We start from the raw sequence: 14,455 nt of genomic DNA, 5'->3' as shown, positions 1-14,455 counted from the left end.
AGTGCTTCATGATTGCCTTTTGTGAGTAAATTATTTAGTGTTGTGATCCTGGGGAAATCTGAATAAGGAACTAATGGAACTGCTGGGCGGGGGGACGGGGACAGTGGGTGTAGTGGTGAACAGCTGCAAGAGAATAAACAAATTGAAGTGTGCAGCAAACCCAGAGAACCAGAAGTGCTTTATGTGGCTCTTAACATTTAACGTTCATTTAGCCTTGAAGCAGCAGCTTTTGCATAGCTGTCTATGCAGCATGCCCATAGGAGAGCACTATGAATTCCTGGCTTGGTGCAGGAGGCATGCCGTTCCCAAAGTTTGTGCAGAAGCTAAATGTGCCCATCCAGGCCTCTCTATCTGGTCCTTGAACCTCTCCCTAGGCTACACACTTTCTCATGCCATGCCCCTCTATAGCTGTCAATTTCCGGATTGGAAAATAAGGGATCAGCAGTGGCGCGGCACCGGAAGTCACTTCTGTGCATGTCCAGACATGCGCAGAAACGAATTCCGGTGCCAGCTCTGCCCGATTTCCAGTGCCCAGATATGGGCAGAGCGGCACTGGAAATTGGTTCTGTGCATGTCCAGACATGCGCAGAAGCGACTTCCGGTGCCAGGCTGCCCATGTCCGCATGTCTGGGCACCAGAAATCGCTTCTGCACATGCCCGGGCATGCACAGAGGCAATTTCCACCAGCACTTGGCAAGTGAGCGAGCAGCCAGCCGGGAGCCGGGACATTTACAGGGTATTTTACAATCCGGGGTTGCAGCGGGAAATGGATTTAAATTCGGGGGTATCTGTTGGATTTTTTGAATAGTCAAGTTACTTTAGAGCCGGTCTACTGTAAATACTGTCTGTTTAAGAGAAACAGGTGCCGGTGATTTCTGTTACTTGCTCACAGGCGTGGGCTCTGCTCCTTGTATATAAGGCTCTGCCAGAAAGCCTTCTGTATCTCTTAGATAGATCTCTTAGTAGATCACTCTCTCAGTTGAATGTATCTCTCAGTTAAATATGTGATTTAATTCTCAGTTTAAGAGATTCCAAGTTGAATCTTAGTAAGAGAGACTCTAAGTTTAAGAGATTCCTTCGTTGAATCTTAGTATGAGAGTTGTTTAGTTATAAAGCTAGTTTGCTGTTAATTCTTGGGTAGTTTAATGGGAGTTATGTGGGAGTTTATGGGAGGTTTGGAATAGTTTAAAGGTTGGAATGTGGGTAGATAAAGTTGCTAAGAGAGAAAGCATTTATCTTTAGTTTAAAGTCTCTTTAGAGTCAGTTTGTTTTTCAGTTAAAGAAACCCAACCGTTTGTATTTTCTTCTGTATACTTTTCTCCTGCTCTGGAGGGTAGGACTCAAACCAGTGGATTCCAGTTACAAGAAAGGAGATTACAACTAAACACCAGGAAGAACTTTCTGGTGGTAAGAGCTGTTTGACAGTGGACTCCCACAAGAGGTGGTGGACTCGCCTTCCTTGGAGGTTTAAAAGCAGAGGTTTGATGGCCATCTGTCATGTGGGGGGGGGCAACTTCCATCTTTCGCTGGGGCTCAATTAGTGTCAGCCCCTTCTGTCAAGAGCTTGGGTGTAACCTTGGATGCCTCCCTTTCCAGGGAGGCACAGGTTGCAACCACAGCCAAGGTGGCATTTTTTCATCTTCGCCGCATTAAGCAGTTGGTCCCGTACCTTTCTCAACCTGACCTGGCCACAGAGATCCATGCGATGGTCACCTCTAGGCTTGATTATTGTAACTCGCTCTACGCGGGGCTGCCCTTGAAACGGACCCAGAAACTCCAGCGGGTGCAAAATGCCGCGGCGAGGCTCCTTACGGGGTCCCGGCCATGGGATCACATTCATCCAGTGCTTTACCAGTGGAGTACAGGATCAGATTTAAGGTGCTGGTTTTGACCTTTAAAGCCTTATGCGGCTTAGGACACTCGTACCTATGGGACCGCCTCTCCTGGTATGACCCGCAGAGTAGGGTGGGTCATTTTTTTAAAAAAAATGTTTACTCCCTTGATCTTATATCAGGCGTATGGTATAAACATGGTCAAATTTCAAATTTGGGACAAATCGGTTAATATTTAGACCCTGCTCCTACAGATTGAAATTTTGCCTCACTACGAATGATGAAAACATAGGAATTTGACTCATTTATTCTAGGGCCTGCAAGACAGAGCTGTTCCGTTTGGCCTTTGGACTGACGCAGTCTGACCCCGGGATTACCCTCCCCTAAGGTTTTATCTCATAATGGTTTTATCTTATTTGTAGATTTTTAATTTTAAAATTGAATTTTAACATTGTATTAATCAGCATTTTAACTGAATTGTTTTTTTTCTATACTTGTGTTGATATTTTCGTTGTTAGCCGCCCTGAGCCCGGTCTTTACTAGGAAGGGCGGGGTATAAATAAAATTATTATTATTATTATTATTATTATTATTATTATTATTATTATTAATGATCTACATGAGATTCCATCATTGCAGGGGGTTGAACTAGCTGACCCGGCCACACGTTGCTGTGGTTCTTTCCTGTGACCCCCCACCCCACCCTGTCCCGATCCATGACGTATCCTGCCCCCCTCCACCCCGGCTCATCCCTGTGTTTCGGTAGGGTACCCTTCCCTCTGTTGTCGCTGGGGAGTGTTGGCCCTTGGAAACTTTGGGCAGGAGAGAATGAGACCGTACAGGCTGAAAAAGATTCCCTGCCACTGGTGCAGTGCAGGAATGCAATATTCATATTCATAGATCATGAATATGAGGAAGAAACAGATTTCTCCGGAGACTGCAGGGGGTAGGAGTGGGGTAGGGAGCTCACCTTGTCGTTTTTCATGTCGCCGTCCTGGCCTTAGGTTGGAGCCTCGATCAGCGTAACTTGGGTGCCTGCAATAAAGTCAAAAGGACAGGGTGATATTTGTGGCTTCTGGGTGAAAACGAAGGGGCTTTTATTAGTATACAAGGTGTTCCACCACCCTGGGGTAGGGGTCACTTCAATGCAAGGGAGAGTGGGACAGGGTCTAGTTTGAGCCTGGGCTAAGCGCTGGAAAGTTGCAATGTACTAATAAGGAAGCGGAGTGTGAGCATGCATAGCTGCCAAGTACCCCGTTTTCCCCGGGAAACCCCCGTTTTGTCTTACCTTTTCCCGGCGGTCCCCCGTATCACTTCGTCTCCCGTTATTCTCCCTTATATTCTCCGGCCGGCGGTCATTTTTTTTCTTTCTGATTTGCCCATCTATGGGCACCGAAAATGGCCGGCGCCGGCTTCGAAAGTCGCGTCTACACATGTCCGGAAGTGCATAGACTAGACGCAACTTCCAGTGTCGCTCTGCCCATCTATGGGCACCGAAAATGGCCGTCGCCGGATTCGAAAGTCACGTCTACACTTCTCCGGAAGTGCGTAGACGCGACTTCCGGTGTCGGCCATTTTTAGTGCCCATAGATGGGCAAAGCGACACCGGAAGTTGCGTCTTTGCAACTTCCGGTGTCACCCGGCTGCCGCTCCCGGATTCTGCAGTCCGGGACTTGGCAGGTATGGTGAGGATGTGCCAAGTGTACTGTTACAAAAGCCCGGTGCCTGCCCCTCTTTCTGCAAAGCAGTGGCCAGAGTGCAGGGAGGCCACAGGCTCACACATGGTCTGTGTCCCTTTGGAGAATAGAAGACATGGCAGAAGGACCTGAGTCTTCTAGCAGAAGGACCTGCCTGCTCCTCTCCTTCTGGCACATCTGCAGCCACTGGCACATCTTATCCTGGAGAGTAGTGACTAGTGGAGTGCCACAGGGTTCTGTCTTGGGACCAGTCTCCTTCAACATCTTTATCAATGACTTGGATGATGGGCTTGAGGGCATCCTGAGCAAGTTTGCAGATGACACCAAATGGGGAGGGGTGGCTAATACCCCAGAGGACAGGATCACACTTCCAAATGACCTGAACAGATTAGACAACTGGGCCAAAGCAAACCAGGTGAATTTGAACAGGGAGAAATGTAAAGTACTCCACTGGGGCAAAAAAAATGAAAAGATGGGTGACACCTGGCTTGAGAGCAGTACATGTGAAAAGGATCGAGGAGTCTTGGTAGACCACAAACTTGACATGAGTCAGCAGTGTGATTCAGCAGCTCAAAAAGCCAATGCAATTCTGGGCTGCATCAATAGGAGTATAGCATCTAGATCAAGGGAAGTAATAGTACCGCTGTATTCTGCTCTGGTCAGACCTCACCTGGAGTACTGTGTCCAGTTCTGGGCACCACAGTTCAAGAAGGAGACTGACAAGCTGGAACGTGTCCAGAAGAGGGCAACCAAAATGGTCAAAGGCCTGGAAACGATGCCTTATAAGGAACGGCTTAGGGAGCTGGGTATGTTTAGCCTGGAGAAGAGAAGGTTAAGGGGTGATATGATAGCCATGTTCAAATATATGAAAGGATGTCATATGGAGGGGGGAGAAAGGTTGTTTTCTGCTGCTCCAGAGAAGCAGACACGGAGCAATGGATTCAAACTTCAAGAAAGAAGATTCCACCTAAACATTAGGAAGAACTTCCTGACAGTAAGAGCTGGCCGAGAGAGGGATGCAAGTGTGTGCAGAAGCTAACCAGCTGCACCAATGTAGAACGGTTGTGTTTCAATTCATATTTTGGGGGAAAGTACTTCAGATCAGCCCATCCCCCTCAATAAACTTTCTCTTTTTCTTACTTCCCAAGAACAATGTGGTAGCTGGCATTCTCTTCTTAACTGTCACGTGTCTTGGATATCTAAATGCTTTTTTTGAAGCTCTCGTTTTCTCCTGCACTGCACTCAGAGTGCTCTAATTGACAAGGGGACTGGCGACGGAGAGAGGCAGGAAACCAGCAGGGTCTATAAATAACACTCGGGAAAAGCAGCTGTGAATGGAAAATCTAGACCTGACCGTAGCGCACTGGACTGGGTCTGCCAAACATGCCCAAGGACAGGATTGCTACGCATGATTAATCTGGGCAACGTGATTACCTCGTGGGTTAGATGTCAGCAAAGAGGCCAAGAGAGGCAGGCACATCCTGACTGGAACATAGGAAACTGCCTTTATACGGAGCTTATGAACGACAAGGTTGTATATTGTCTCCCTGCTTATTTAATTTATATGCAGAATTCATCATGTGAAAGGTTGGACTAGATGAATCCCAAGCCGGAATTAAGATTGCCGGAAGAAATATCCACAACCTCAGATATGCAGATGACACAACCTTGATGGCAGAAAGTGAGGAGGAATTAAAGAATCTTTGAATGAGGGTGAAAGAGGAGAGCGCAAAATAGGCCCGGGGGGGGGGAGAGGGGGAGTGCCCGATCGCAGGCCGCAGCATGGCCTTTGTTTTATGTAGGCCCCTGCCAGGCCCCCAGGCCCCCCACTAGGCACACTTGGGGGGCACGGCAAGGCGTTTTTACTTTAAAGTTTAGTGGCCGTTGTAAAACAGGGGGACTCTGAGGCTCAGGGGGATCTGAAGGGGGGCTGTTACCCTCCATTTGACAGACTAACACAGTGTTTCTCAACCAGTGTGCCTCCAGATGTTTTGGGACTACAACTCCCATTATTCCTGACCACTAGTCTTGCTAGCTAGGGATGATGGGAGTTGTAGTCCCAAAACATCTGGAGGCACACTGGTTGAGAAACACTGGACTAACACACAGCAACGCGTGCAGGGCCAGCTAGTGCATTATATTAGAGGAAATTTGCTTTGCAAAAATTTGCATGTTCTATAAAACTGCATGCATGCATACATACATACATACATACATGTGTGTATTAGGAGGAATTCCCTGTTGCATAAAGGAAAATATTCAAATGTGGATAACTGATGTTAAGACCAGAAAAATGAGAATCTGAAGAATTTGACAGTTTTTGCCCACCCCTAGTTTGCAGAAGGAATTTTCCCCACCTTTAGGAGCATGCCATTTTAAGCACAATGGAAGGTTTGTTTGCGGTGTTCTTTAGCAATATTGCCTGAAGAATTTTAACAATCTGTGGGTGTTAAAATGAAATCCCAGCATCCTGTGCTCGGGATGGAATGTTCTGGGCTGCACAGCAGTGCTTTAACGCCAACATTTGACAAAGAAACTGTCACCCATTACTCTCTTAAGTGGGAATAAGCCCCAGTGATCTCAATGGGGCTCTGTAAAACATGCGTGCAATTGATTCTTTGAGCAGAGCTCCCAAGGGGAGCAGAGATCCCTTCTCTCAAATGTCCTACTGGAGAGTTTCTCCACCTCCACCTACCCATTGCTCTGCCAACAACCAGAAAGAGGCTTGAATGAGCAAGGATGATTAGGTTTATGCCTGGGCTGCTTTGAAAATAAAATAAAACCTTAAGTATACATACTTGCCTTTTGTGAGTTAATTATTTAGTGTTATGATCCTAGGGAAATCTGGCACAGGAACTCATGGAATGGGGGGGAGTAGGAGTAGAAGAAGTACATTATTATATTATTATTATGGCAGCTGTTGACGACTGTTAACGACTGCAATTGGTCTTGCAGGAAAAAGCAAGGGGTGACATGGCTAAATATAGTTTTATCATGTATTGTATAATGAGATAAGAATCCAATGTCTCTATTCAGGTCTGAATAAGTTTGGTAATAAGACCTCTCTAAGTTTCTAAGGTGCTACTGGAAGGATTTTTAAGGCATCGTTTCGAGGCCTTTGACCATTTTGGTTGCCCTCCTCTGGACACGTTCCAGCTTGTCAGTTTCCTTCTTGAACTGTGGTGTCCAGAACTGCACACAGTACTCCAGGTGAGGTCTGACCAGAGCAGAATACAGTGGTACTATTACTTCCCTTGATCTAGATGCTATACTCCTATTGATGCAGCCCAGAATTGCATTGGCTTTTTTAGCTGCTGCATCACACTGCTGACTCATGTCAAGTCTGCGGTCTACCAAGACTCCTAGGTCCTTTTCACAAGTACTGCTCTCAAGCCAGGTGTCATTTTTTTGCCCAAGTGTAGTACTGTACATTTCTCCTTGTTAAAATTCATCTTGTTTGCTTTGGCCCAGTTGTCTAATCTGTTAAGGTCATTTTGAAGTGTGATCCTGTCCTCTGGGGTATTAGCCACCCCTCCCAATTTGGTGTCGTCTGCAAACTTGCTCAGGATGCCCTCAAGCCCATCATCCAAGTCATTGATAAAGATGTTGAACAAGACTGGGCCCAAGACAGAACCCTGTGGCACCCCACTAGTCACTACTCTCCAGGATGAGGAGGAGCCATTGATGAGCACCCTTTGGGTTCGGTCAGTCAGCCAGTTAAAAATCCACTGAATGGTAGCATTGTCTAGCCCGCATTTTACCAGCTTCTTTACAAGAATATCATGGGGCACCTTGTCCAAGGCCTTGCTGAAATCAAGTGTTGGACAGTGTTGGACAGAGATGGTTGGACAGTGTTCTCAAAGCCACCAACATGCTCCAAGACTTTGGCCACCTCATGAGAAGAGAAGATTCCCCTGATGTTGGGAAAGATGGAGGGCACAAGGAGAAGGGGGCGACAGAGGACGAGATGGTTGGACAGTGTTCTCGAAGCTACCAACATGAGTTTGACCAAACTGCGGGAGGCAGTGGAAGACAGGAGTGCCTGGCGTGCTCTGGTCCATGGGGTCACAAAGAGTCGGACACGACTAAACGACTAAACAACAACAACTATATTGCATGCCGCCTTCAGAACTTCAGCTGGGGACAAATGTTTTAAAACAAGCAGATAAGCAAGTGCTATTTGGGCCTGTGCCTGATTGAAGCTCTAACATAACATATTAAAAATCCAGGTCGATGTCTCCCTCCTTACCAAGGCAGGATGTCTCACGTGAACAAAGTCAGGAGCATGGTTGGGGGGGTCTTCTCCTTCGTGGGGAGCCATGAGGTGCCGCCGGCCCCAGTTGCCAGACCATCCTTCCATGACGCAACCCACGTGCTTGCTCCTTTTATTCAAGCATCGCAACGAGACGGTAGGCACCCAGGCCAGCAGCCCTGCTCTCGGAGGCCTGCAAAAGCAAATGGTGTTTAAAAAACAAAACGAAAACCAAAAAGATGGGCTGGTTTTTCAAACCCGTTTGCTGGTGGGGGAATCAAATCCAAAGCAGCCCCAGATCTGCTGGTTGAAGTAGAAGGCTTTCTCTCGAGCTAAACCTGAGCAAAACGCATGATGCCAATTGGCGGAAGGCCAAATTCCCTGCCCCAAGCCAAGCGTTTTTCCCAAACAGCTGTTTTCATTAGGGCAGCCTCCGCAAACTTGGTGCCCTCCAGGTTGGCAAAGGCTGCGTTAGGGATAAAATAAAATCAAGCTGAGTTATGTCACATCTCACAGCACAAACACACAAAATGCAAAAGTGTCTCAAAGGGAGGATCCAGTGCTGGCTCAGCACATCTTGACCAACCATGCTTTTTAACATCTACATGCAGCCGCTGGGAGAGATCATCAGGGGGTTTGGGCTGGGTGTTCATCAGTATGCGGATGATACCCAGCTCTACCTCTCTTTCAAATCAGAACCAGTGAAGGCAGTGAAGGTCCTGTGTGAGTGCTTGGAGGCGGTTGGAGGATGGATGGCGGCTAACAGATTGAGATTGAATCCTGACAAGACAGAAGTACTGTTTGTGGGGGACAGGAGGCGGGCAGGTGTGGTGGATTCCCTGGTCCTGAATGGGGTAACTGTGCCCCTGAAGGATCAGGTGTGCAGCCTGGGAGTCATTCTGGACTCACAGCTGTCCATGGAGGCACAGGTCAATTCTGTGTCCTGTGTCCAGGGCAGCTGTCTATCAGCTCCATCTGGTACGCAGGCTGAGACCCTACCTGCCCACGCCTGCCTCGCCAGAGTTGTGCATGCTCTGGTTATCTCCCGCTTACACTACTGCAATGCGCTCTACGTGGGGCTACCTTTGACAGTGACTCAGAAACTACAACTAATCCAGAATGCGGCAGCTAGACTGGTGACTGGGAGCGGCCGCCGAGATCACATAACACCGGTCTTGAAAGATCTACATTGGCTCCCAGTACGTTTCCAAGCACAATTCAAAGTGTTGGTGCTGACCTTTAAAGCCCTAAATGGCCTCGGTCCAGTATACCTGAAGGAGCGTCTCCACCTCCATCGCTCTGCCCGGACACTGAGGTCCAGTACCAAGGGCCTTCTGGCAGTTCCCTCGTTGCGAGAAGCCAAGTTGCAGGGAACCAGGCAGAGGGCCTTCTCGGTGGTGGCGCCCGCCCTATGGAACGCCCTCCCATCAGATGTCAAAGAAAAAAACAGCTACCAGATTTTTAGAAGACATCTTAAGGCAGCCCCGTTTAGGGAGGCTTTTAATGTTTAATCAATTATTTTATTTCATTTTTCTGTTGTAGGCCGCCCAGAGTGTCTGGGGAAACCCAGCCAGATGGGCTGGGTAAAAGGTAAAGGTAAAGGGACCCCTGACCATTAGGTCCAGTCGTGACCGACTCTGGGGTTGCGCACTCATCTCGCATTATTGGCCGAGGGAGCCGGCGTATAGCTTCCAGGTCATGTGGCCAGCATGACTAAGCCGCTTCTGGCAAACCAGAGCAGCACATGGAACCGCTGGGTATAAATGGTAAATAATTATTATTATTAATATTAAAATGCAAAAGTGTCTCAAAGGGAGGATCCTGTGCTGGCTCAGCACATCTTGACCAACCACAGACGAGGGCTGTCAATACCCCATGAATTTAATGGACAGTTACCCCCCCCCCACTTGTCATGAATCCCTGGGACTTGCTGCTGCCAGAGCTACAATTCCCAGCACCCTTAACAAAACACCGTTTTCATAATTCTTTGGGGAGCGGGGGAATGTGCTTTACATGTATGGCGTATATGTAGTTAATACAACATCTGCCAACCAGAGAGAGATTTTGGGTTGTGCAATACATCCGACATCTTGTTCCCTGGATATTTTATAACTTGCACTGCCTTGCGAAATTTTAGGCGAAAGTGCCAGCGTGCATGACGCTGTAAATAAGTTTTTAAAATATATTCTTAGGAGTGGTGTGGTGCAAGGAAGTTAATGAAAGAAAGCTGAGCAGTTATGCTTCACTGACCCAAGTAAATCCTTTCATCCCATACAGACAAGAAACTTTACAAGTAAGACACACACACCCTGCCTCCTAAAAAGACACCAAGCAGGAAACACCATCAAAGCATTCTTGACACATGCCTGTCAAGCCTCTGCTTAAAGACCTCCAAAGAAGGAGACTCCACCACACTCCTTGGCAGCAAATTCCACTGCCAAACACCTCTTATTGTCAGGATGTTCTTGCCCCTTGTATGTCAGGAAGGGCCATAGCTCAGTAGCAGGGCACCTGCTTGGCATGCAGACAGTCCCAGATTCGATCTCCAGGATCTCCAGGCAGGGTTCAAGGAGATCCCCGTCCAAATTCCCGGAGAGCTGCTACTAGTTGTACTGTAAACCAGGGGCTCCCCAAACTAAGGCCCGGGGCTCGGATGCGGCCCAATCGCCTTCTAAATCCGGCCGGCAGACGGTCCGGGAATCAGCATGTTTTTACATGAGTAGAATGTGTCCTTTTATTTAAAATGCATCTCTGGGTTATTTGTGGGGCATAGGAATTCATTCATATATTTTTTCAAAATACAGTCCGGCCCCGCACAAGGTCTGAGGGACAGTGGACCGGCCCCCCTGCTGAAAAAGTTTGCTGACCCCTGCGAGCTCAGTGGACCAGTGCACTGACTCAGTTTTGACAGGTTCCTCTTTTAATTTACCCCTTCCTTCCTTCTGCATGGCTATGTTTTAAAAAAATAAATATTGGGGGAGTCTTCTTATAATAAACAACTCTTTTACATTTAGAAGACCACTGACGGCGGCCCTGTTCAGGGAAGTTTGTAATGTTTGATGCTGTGCTGTTTTTAATATTCGGTTGGAAGCCGCCCAGAGTGGCTGGGGAAACCCAGCCAGATGGGCGGGGTATAAATAATAAATTATTATTATTATTATTATTATTATTATTATTATTATTATTATTATCAGGTGTCCAGTTCTGGGCACCACAGTTCAAGAAGGAGACTGACAAGCTGGAACGTGTCCAGAGGAGGGCAACCAAAATGGTCAAAAGCTTGGAAACAATGCCTTACGAGGAATGGCTTAGGGAGCTGGGTATGTTTAGCCTGGAGAAGAGAAGGTTAAGGGGTGATATGATAGCCATGTTCAAATATATCAAAGGATGTCATCTAGAGGAGGGAGAAAGATTGTTTTCTGCTGCTCCAGAGAAGCGGACACGGAGCAATGGATTCAAACTACAAGAAAGAAGATTCCACCTAAACATTAGGAAGAACTTCCTGACAGTAAGAGCTGTTCGGCAGTGGAATTTGCTGCCAAGAAGTGTGGTGGAGTTTCTTTCTTTGGAGGTCTTTAAGCAGAGGCTTGACAGCCATATGTCAGGAATGCTTTGATGGTGTTTCCTGCTTGGCAGGGGGTTGGACTGGATGGCCCTTGTGGTCTCTTCCAACTCTAGGATTCTATGATTATCATAGCTAGAACTATCACCACTCTGTTATATGAGTGCACTACACACACACACACACACACACACACACACACACACACACACACACACACATGAATGACACACCATCCTTCTCTCTAAACCTACCCCTATCCTTTGGAGATTTGTCAAATAAATAGTTAGCATGCACACACATAAAAAGCTTAGCAGGCAAGTGTAACTGACGGTACGGGTCCATTTGGAGGAGCCCCAAGACCTTCCCCCAAACAAAAATTGAATGATGCATTTGCAAGGAGAGGCCTGTTTGTTGTTAAACTCAGTCGCCTGCTGTCAGGCAGGCAGCCCAAACCCACGAAACAGATCTAGGGGCGAGCAGACAAGAAGCAACACTACATATATCTTAAGGGTTTCTAGACATTGGCAGCTTCTCCACACAAACCCCCAGCCCCACACACCCCCAACCCCCCCCAAAAGCCATGCATGCCACCTTCTTGATCTTCCGGTGCGCCCTCGATCCAATTCTAGATTTCACCAGGAAAGGATCTTTCCCCTGGGCTGGGTACCAGCTTCACTTGCACATCCCACCACCAGAAGAAGAAACTGCTAAACCTCTGGGACTCTGATGAAAAGATGACTCCCTTGGATTTTGCAAGCCTCTGGGTCCTAGCAAGTCTCGCTTTCTCCTGTCTGCATTGATGCTCCGAGCAGCAAATCAGGGGCACCCTTCCCCTCCCCCTCCTCTCTCTCTCCTGATCCGATTTCAGCTTGCTCTGGCTCTCTGGCTCTCGCTGTGTTTGTGTGTGCATGCAGGCGCAGTCACTGAGATGTTGGGAGGAGAGATCTGATACCAAGGGGCCCGAGGAGCAAATCCAAGCGATCTATTTTTATTTTTTGGGTGAGCTTTACACTATTGCCTATCCATTCTGAAGGAAATCAGCCCTGAGTGCTCACTGGAAGGACAGATCCTGAAGCTGAGAGCTGGACCATCAAGAAGGCTGATTACTGAAGAATTGATGCTTTTGAATTTTGGTGCTGGAAGAGACTCTTGAGAGTCCCATGGACTGCAAGAAGATCAAACCTCTCCATTCTGAAGGAAATCAGCCCTGAGTGCTCACTGGAAGGACAGATCCTGAAGCTGAGAGAGCTGGACCATCAAGAAGGCTGATCGCTGAAGAATTGATGCTTTTGAATTATGGTGCTGGAGGGGACTCTTGAGAGTCCCATGGACTGCAAGAAGATCAAACCTATCCATTCTGAAAGAAATCAGCCCCGAGTGCTCACTGGAAGGACAGATCCTGAAGCTGAGGCTCCAAGACTTTGGCCACCTCATGAGAAGACAAGACTCCCTGGAAAAGACCCTGATGTTGGGAAAGATGGAGGGCACAAGGAGAAGGGGACGACAGAGGACGAGATGGTTGGACAGTGTTCTCAAAGCTACGAACATGAGTCTGACCAAACTGCGGGAGGCAGTGGAAGACAGGAGTGCCTGGCGTGCTCTGGTCCATGGGGTCACGAAGAGTCGGACACGACTAAACGACTAAACAACAACAACAAAAACAACACTATTGCCTTTGATCAAATAGTTCCCAATGTGGTCATATAAGCAACAGGTTACAATGATACAAAAAAGGTAAACCTCTGTCTATACCAGGGTCCGCAAACTAAGGCCCGGGGGCCGGATGTGGCCCAATTGCCTTCTAAATTCAGCCCGCGGACGGTCCGGGAATCAGCATGTTTTTACATGAGTAGAATGTGTCCTTTTATTTAAAATGCATCTCTGAGTTATTTGTGGGGCATAGGAATTTGTTCATTATTTTTTTCAAAATATAGTCCGGCCCCCCACAAGGTCTGAGGGACAGTGGACCGGCCCCTTGCTGAAAAAGTTTGCTGACCCCTGGTCTATACTGACAAGCTGGAACATGTCCAGAAGAGGGCAACCAAAATGGTCAAAGGCCTGGAAACGAAGCCTTATGAGGAACGGCTTAGGGAGCTGGGTATGTTTAGCCTGGAGAAGAGAAGGTTAAGGGGTGATACGATAGCCATGTTCAACTATATAAAAGGATGTCATATAGAGGAGGGAGAAAGGTTGTTTTCTGCTGCTCCAGAGAAGCGGACACGGAGCAATGGATTCAAACTACAAGAAAGAAGAAGTTTGGGGCAGGCAGCATCACTCCAGGGCTTCAGTCAAGAGCCTCTCCCAGCCTTACCTCCCAGCCCTACCTTCTTTCTCATAGTTTGAATCCATTGCTCCCAGTCCTCTTCTCTGGAGCACCCTTTGGGTTTGGTCAGCCAGCCAGTTCCAAATCCACTGAATGGTAGCATTGTCTAGCCCACATTTTACCAGCTTCTTTACAAGAATGTCATGGGGCACCTTGTCAAAGGCCTGGCTGACATCCACAGCGTTCCCCAATTAAGTGTTCCATAAGCTGCTGCCATTGAAGGCCTTGTCCCCAGGAGGCAGGTTTGCTGAGGAAATCTTAGACAAATTCCTGGAGGACAAGGCTGTCAGTGACCACTAGGCATGATGGCTATGCTCTGCCTCTCCAGATGGGGGCTGTATGCTTCCAAGTATCACATGTGAGGAGAGTTCCTGTTGCACCTGGGTTCTGCTTTTTGAATTGTTTGTTTGTTGTTGTTGTTTAGTCGTGTCCGACTCTTCGTGACCCCATGGACCAGAGCACACCAGGCACTCCTGTCTTCCACTGCCCCCCAGAGTTTGGTCAAACTCATGTTGGTGGCTTCGAGAACACTGTCCAACCATCTTGTCCTCTGTCGTCCCCTTCTCCTAGTGCCCTCCATCTTTCCCAACATCAGGGTCTTTCCCAGCGAGTCTTCTCTTCTCATGAGGTGGCTAAAGTATTGGAGCATGTTGGTAACTTCGAGAACACTGTCCAACCATCTCATCCTCTGTCATCCCCTTCTCCTTGTACCCTCCATCTTTCCCAACATCAGGGTCTTTGCCAGCGAGTCTTCTCTTCTCATGAGGTGGCCAAAGTGTTGGCGCC

General features: G+C 47.8%; 1 protein-coding gene across 4 annotated transcripts in view; it reads right to left on the bottom strand.

Moving 5' to 3' along the window:
* Nucleotides 1-12,712, bottom strand: part of ST6GALNAC6 (ST6 N-acetylgalactosaminide alpha-2,6-sialyltransferase 6) — a 28,555-nt gene extending 15,843 nt beyond the window's left edge. Inside the window, exons 1-3 of one of the 4 annotated variants that reach the window (XM_035101502.3) lie at nt 11,938-12,712; nt 7,779-7,974; nt 2,803-2,867 (exon numbers count right to left, since the gene is read on the bottom strand). In XM_035101502.3, the coding sequence (XP_034957393.2) occupies nt 2,803-2,817 (15 nt within the window). In that variant the 5' untranslated portion in view covers nt 2,818-2,867; nt 7,779-7,974; nt 11,938-12,712. Of the gene's footprint in view, nt 1-2,802; nt 2,868-7,778; nt 7,975-11,937 lie in introns of those variants that run through there. The other 3 variants (XM_035101501.3, XM_035101500.3, XM_088665317.1) reach the window with 3 other exon arrangements.
* Nucleotides 12,713-14,455: the final 1,743 nt, after the last annotated feature.

This window comes from Zootoca vivipara, chromosome Z2, assembly GCF_965207765.1.
Source record: "Zootoca vivipara chromosome Z2, rZooViv2.hap1.1, whole genome shotgun sequence".
In the NCBI taxonomy this organism is placed as follows: Eukaryota; Metazoa; Chordata; class Lepidosauria; order Squamata; family Lacertidae; genus Zootoca; species Zootoca vivipara.
The sequence above is the reverse complement of the archived record's forward strand: the minus strand, read 5'-3'. Positions and strand labels throughout refer to the sequence as shown.